Here is a 6000-nt window from a genome sequence, read left to right on the forward strand (position 1 = left end):
GGAAATACCTCAGGTTTCTGAATATGTTTAGACAAATCTGCAGTGAGGAGGTGTAAACTCTGTGGGCGTGGCCTAATAGAGTGTCATCCACATGAACCAAAACATGACAATAGATGAATAACAATGATTGTCTCCTAACAAGAGAACATATCGAGGTCTGTCAGTAAACACTTTGATCTTGTTCAAGTTTTGATAATGTGAGGAACTGACTGCTGGTTTCAGGGGAGATGTTTCAGCACCAGGACAGACTGCTTGGTGGATTGTGTGGAACATCTTGGTTTGTTTTCCATGTGTCGCGTGAGGGAAGCGTGGAAATGAGGTATTGCAACAGCGCCACCTGGCGACTTTCACCTCCAGGAAAGGTGCAACAGCAACAGCACAGGTTCGTTGATGTCACGAGGCAAGAGACGGCTTTACTTGTAGAAAAGACACAACTTTTATTGAACTTAATAAATGAATAATTCAACAAAAAGCTAAATGAAACAACAATCACCAGAAACAAACCATCACATGAAGTTAAACACTGAGACAAGAGAAGAGCACCGGGCTGGGACTGACCACGGAGACAAAACAACTGCTCCACCACAGGAGACGAGCGGAAACGGAAGTAGGGAGAGCTGTGCACGGCCGCTTCCTGAAACATGGGGGAAGCACGACGTCGCCTAGCAACCAGCGCGCCATGAAAGCAGGAACAGCGCCACGCAGCGGCAGGGAGGGAGCGCGCCTCCGGCTCCACGTGTTAACAGGTTGGAGTGACCACAGTTTCTGCATGAGCCTGTCAGCTGCTCCTGGTCAGCAGCGATAACATGAGGATGTGGAAATGATGGGGGGGCGGCAGTGGGAGGGGAATTTTTTTATTTGGTTAGCCCGGGGATAGGATATAGGCAATTGGCATCTTCATATTTCCATATACATAATCACAGAGAGAGAGAGAGAGAGAGAGAGAATGTTTTTTTGGCTGTTAAACATTCCTCGTCATCGTATTAGTATTTTTTTAAATGAAGCATATATGTATGTTTTGTAAATTTAACTAAACTAAAACATTTAGAATTCCCAATATTTTTAAAAACACTTGGGTGAAGTGAGAACTTTATTGTACGTGCACCAACACTGGACACTCATCAAAAATAATGTAGCAGCCAAAATCACTTGAGGTCTTAATTGAGTTTTCATGGAAATCTGGTCAAATTAACACAACGTACAATAAAAGAATACTAAAATCTCTTTTTATCAAAATATCTAATTACACAAGACTCGATTGAGATTCATTTAAAGGAACAATTTAAAGAACTATTACAAACTTTTGTCTTTTTAAACATTGAAAAGCTGCTTAAGCTGCAACACATAAATGAGTTGAACCAGGTCTTTAGAAAGAATAAGTACACATCTGTACAAGAAATACTAGATTTACAATTCATATTAACACTCATCAGGTATCTTTTTCAATAAGACATGAAATATATTACATTAACAGTTTTAAAGTGGGCGGAGCTGTTCCAGATGCTCCTGGTTCTGGTTCTGGATGAAAAAAAAAAAAACTTCCCAGGGAAAATATAACATGACTCACGGCAACAATAATACTGGAAATTGTCCAAAAGGCAGAATGTGGAAGACAATTTCAGATTTTCTTCAGGCCAGGGCCGACTTGTCCACCTGAGCATACAGGCTCTCAGGCTGAGTCGTGTCTCCGGCCTCAGTGGATTTCATGGACCTGCTTCGATCAAGCTGTAGATGGAGGACGGAGAAGGAGCTGCAGCATCATCGGTTGGATTCTGATCCACAAGTGGGTTCACGATTTTGACCTGGAGAGATAAAGTCAAATAAAACTCTTTTTGCTACCGAGGGGGCCGAAGTTTCCTTTTTAAATCACAGATTATATATATCACTATTTTCAGTGGTGTGATCGTACTGTGGCAACAAGTAAAGTAATCTCACTAAGAATCTATATGACTCTTCTAATGTAGTGATGGGATTTTGGCCAGTGGCAGTTTAGTGGGAGACACATTGAGAAGAGTCAGCACACAAGCACAGCTCAGACACAGGCTACAGACCTCAGAGGGATGTTTGGATGAATGCAGCACGGTGCAGCTGGAAATTCGCCTCTGATCCGCAGCAAAGTGTTTTGTTCGAGCACAAGCAAGCAGCACGAGCAGCGAGGCACACGTAGTGCTGCAGGAGCAAGCAACAGGACCAGGATCAGCAAAGGGTCAAAGGTCATGTACAGTAACTACACCACCTGTCGACAGATGAATTACAGCTGTGGCTTTTATTTTATTTATGTATCTATTTATTTTTTGCCCATTTCCTTTGCTCAAAACCATAAAATCTCGTTCTTGGAAGACAGATGTTAGAAAAGATGACATAACTTTACCTGAGCATTTTCGTACAGTGTATTTTCCATGACCACACTTTCATCTGCAAGAAGGTGACAAAGAATGTTCATTGGCTTAAAATCACAAATTAATTTAGACTGTTTTCTACTGAATTACATTTACATCACTGCACCCACTGATTTTGGTGTTTGTGTGTTTGAATTTTTACTCTGACGTACGTTTTTCTTTTTTTCGATATCGAACCAAAGCTGCTGCTATGTAAATTATCACCAAAACCACAATGACAGGTACAATGGTGATAATGACAATGGTGATAATGATACGGCGCCATGGTTCAGGGGCTGTAATGGAAAACAGAAAAACTGATATTAGTTATTTTCAGAACTTGTTCACTTTAACACGTAAAATATTTCATTAAATAAAATGACATGCACCATTACCATTATAAAACCAACAGCATTATAAAAATATAATTTATAATTTAAACATAATAAGCTTCATATGTATAATACTTTTCTTACCAAAGTTAAAAAAGGTTACAAATGAATTAAACAATAATTAAAACAGAGATAAAAGTAGTTTTTTCTTTTAAATAGAGTAAAGTTGAGAATTTGTTGTAGAAAGTCTAATGTCAACTGGTCATTCAGGTGTTTGGGGGCCTGTCCGGCAAAAGCACGACAACCTAAACCACCAATCAGGCTCTGAAAACTACCAGGAAACAAATATCAGCTGAACCAAGATGCCACCCAGCATGACACATAGAAACCTGGTTGTGTGAAGTCAATAATAAAATCTTAAAACAATGCAGAAATGAACAGGGAGCCAGAATGTGAGTCATATGATCATGTTGTCTTGAGCCAGTTATAATCCAAGCAGCAGCATTTTGAACCAACTGAAGGAGAAAGTCTTTATCTAGTCTTTAAATGTTGGGAAAGATTTAATATTTCAAAATGAACTTAAGTTGGAACACAACCTTCTATAAAACAAAGTTATCAGCTGCTTGTGTTGTCGGTCACTTACCAGGATTTGAGAAACAAAAGTCCCTAATCATTGTTGTGTGCTCGTCCGAGCTGACCTGGTTGCTATGGTTACAGATAACTGAGAAGCCTTTGGACAGGTAGACACGGAGGGAGGCGCCAGAGGTCGTGACCTTGGACCTCTCTCCTCCCTCCTCCTGGCTGCAGGTGTTGGTGTCACATCTAAAAGTGCTGTTGATGTGATGGGAGTCCTGTGTGCTGCAGGTCACTGTGAGGTTACAGGAGTCGGAGCTATTGGAGAGTAAGTCCACTGTCCCATTAACCGGAGACACTGGATCTGAGGGGGAGGGACACAGGCATTAATGGGTTTAGAAGTTGGGCAGCTACTGTGTGTCGATATTTAAAATCTGAAGAAACCTACCTTGAACTGTGACGCTGTATTTACCCACATAAGTGTTATTGACCCCGAAAACACCTGCAGTGTAACGTCCACTGTCGGCTTGTTGCACATTCTTCAAAAGCAAAGAGTGATTTTGGAGAAAAATCTCGATTCTTCCATGATAGGGGCCAATTGTGTTTGTGTCGTTATCATCAAATAATCTAAATATGTTTGAATCATTAAATCTCCATCTAAAATCACTCCGTTTAACTATTTTAACAGGAGCCGTGACGTTGAGAAGCAGATCCTTCCCCTTCTGCACAAATACAGGAGTCACAGTGTCGGAGCCTGTAGAAACAACACAGCATCACTTTATTAGAAAGAAAAGACTTTGATTTAAACTGTAGTTTTTGTCCATTTTTACTTCTACTCATTAAACAGAGACTCATGAGACAAAACTACCTCGGCCCAGCAGGTTGTGTTTGCCCCTGTCTGTTGGTTGGTTGGTTTAATGATCAGCAGGTTTACTTAGAAACTGGATTTCCACAAGACTTGGTGGAAGGATGGGACATGGGCCAAGAAAGTTACATTTCAGGAAGATTCAGGATTTATTTTGTGAGACGGGGCTGTTTTTTATATTTTCCATGATTTCCCAGAGAATGAAATCAGGCATATTGAGGGGGACTGAGACTTCTGATTACTTTAGTGCAGCTTGACTGAATTTAAGAACTTCTGGACCTCGGCGGAGGTAAATTGACATTCTAGTGTCTACAAATCTATTTTATTTGTTTTGTTTTTCTCTTTGAACTTAATTCTATGTTTTCATACAGATTTATCCTTTTTATGTATTTTACCTCTTTTCATTCTGCGTGTAAATTGTAAATGAAAGTGCCCTGCCTTGCCCGTCAGCAGGATTTTTTAAAAGCCACTAAACGGATTTCCTTTAAATTTTGACGTGGATTCTGTGGATGCGAGAATTTTCTTTCACGCTCTTTAACATGGTGAGATACTATGTGTCTTCTGAAATATATTCCTCCTCATATAGGGGCAGAATTATTATTATGAGCTAAATAAAAAGCTTGTAATCGTTGCTTTTCTTTCTCAGACCTAATTGCACACAGTGAGCAAAACTATTGGCATTTAATAAATAATGATCCTGCTGTGATGTTATTATTAGTTATTGATTTGTAACATATCAGTTCTAGCAACATAGATTTGTTTGATTAATTAAAATGTTATTCAGTAGAGAATGAAAAGAGAGAAGTTTAGTTTCCTGACGAGCTCGTACGTGTACATGTGGTTTGAGTCACAGTATTGACCCTTGACTACTTGTCTTCAGTGGAACCTGATGAATGTGGGGAGTGATGTGAACGTTACACTTATAACCAAAGTTAGCACTTTGAATATATAATCAAGCTTCTGTGAAAAGATGATAAACGAGTCCATCACACAACAGTTTCTGGAACTTAAACAAAACGTGTGAAAGAGGAAGAGACTCTGCAACGGTAGATGTTCCTCAACAGCTCATTTCTCACACGGAAAATGTACAGTGGACGTACAGAAATAGACACTGACATGTTACAGGAAGCATCACTCTACGTTCTCTTTCTGTCACCGAGCCCTGTTTTAATATCTAGCTTTGTCAATAAAAGGTAAAGTTTCCTAATCAATCTGTTCTGTTCTCTGAGTCGCTGCCACAGGACATTACATTAATAGTCAGTTTTGTTGGTTTTACAAGCTTTGAATAAAGTTTCTCCACGTCTGTTATCAATCATTATATATTTTATAACGAAATTCAAGCGTAGAACTCAACTTGAAACACCACAGATATATGGAAGGAAGTTTTACTGAGTGAATCGTCAATCAACGAGTCATAATTTGAATATAGTTATCATTTTAATATTTATAGAATAATGAAATAAACAATTATTAACAACAACAACACAATTCTAAACAAGGTACATTGCTGAAACAGTCACATAGTGCAACAAGAACAGAGCAATAAAACTATATTTGAAGAAGAAATGTGATAAAAATGTAGTGTTTACCTCGGGCTTCATATGCGTGAAGCAGAGAAATGACAAAGAGAAGAATGATGGGATGCATTCTGTCAAATGTGCCGTACGAGGAAGTGGATCCGAGTTTAGACCTCAATCAGCCCAGCAGCAGTCAGGGTGTCTGTGGGGCGTGGCCTAATAGAGTGTCATCCACATGAACCAAAACATGACAATAGATGAATAACAATGATTGTCTCCTAACAAGAGAACATATCGAGGTCTGTCAGTAAACACTTTGATCTTGTTCAAGTTTT

The 6000-nt window shown here is 39.3% G+C and overlaps 1 protein-coding gene across 5 annotated transcripts in view; it reads right to left on the bottom strand.

The window, feature by feature from the left end:
* LOC124854460 overlaps window positions 1-6000 on the bottom strand; it is a 39323-nt gene extending 33323 nt beyond the window's left edge. Inside the window, exons 1-7 of one of the 5 annotated variants that reach the window (XM_047341960.1) lie at window positions 5738-6000; window positions 3732-4037; window positions 3354-3647; window positions 2552-2674; window positions 2372-2415; window positions 2052-2169; window positions 1294-1802 (exon numbers count right to left, since the gene is read on the bottom strand). In XM_047341960.1, coding sequence (XP_047197916.1) covers window positions 2053-2169; window positions 2372-2415; window positions 2552-2674; window positions 3354-3647; window positions 3732-4037; window positions 5738-5795 — 942 coding nt within the window. In that variant the 5' untranslated portion in view covers window positions 5796-6000 and the 3' untranslated portion in view covers window positions 1294-1802; window position 2052. Of the gene's footprint in view, window positions 1-1293; window positions 1803-2051; window positions 2170-2371; window positions 2416-2551; window positions 2675-3353; window positions 3648-3731; window positions 4038-5737 lie in introns of those variants that run through there. The other 4 variants (XM_047341961.1, XM_047341959.1, XM_047341963.1 and 1 more) reach the window with 4 other exon arrangements.

The sequence above is a fragment of the Hippoglossus stenolepis genome, chromosome 11 (genome assembly GCF_022539355.2).
Source record: "Hippoglossus stenolepis isolate QCI-W04-F060 chromosome 11, HSTE1.2, whole genome shotgun sequence".
NCBI lineage: Eukaryota > Metazoa > Chordata > Actinopteri > Pleuronectiformes > Pleuronectidae > Hippoglossus > Hippoglossus stenolepis.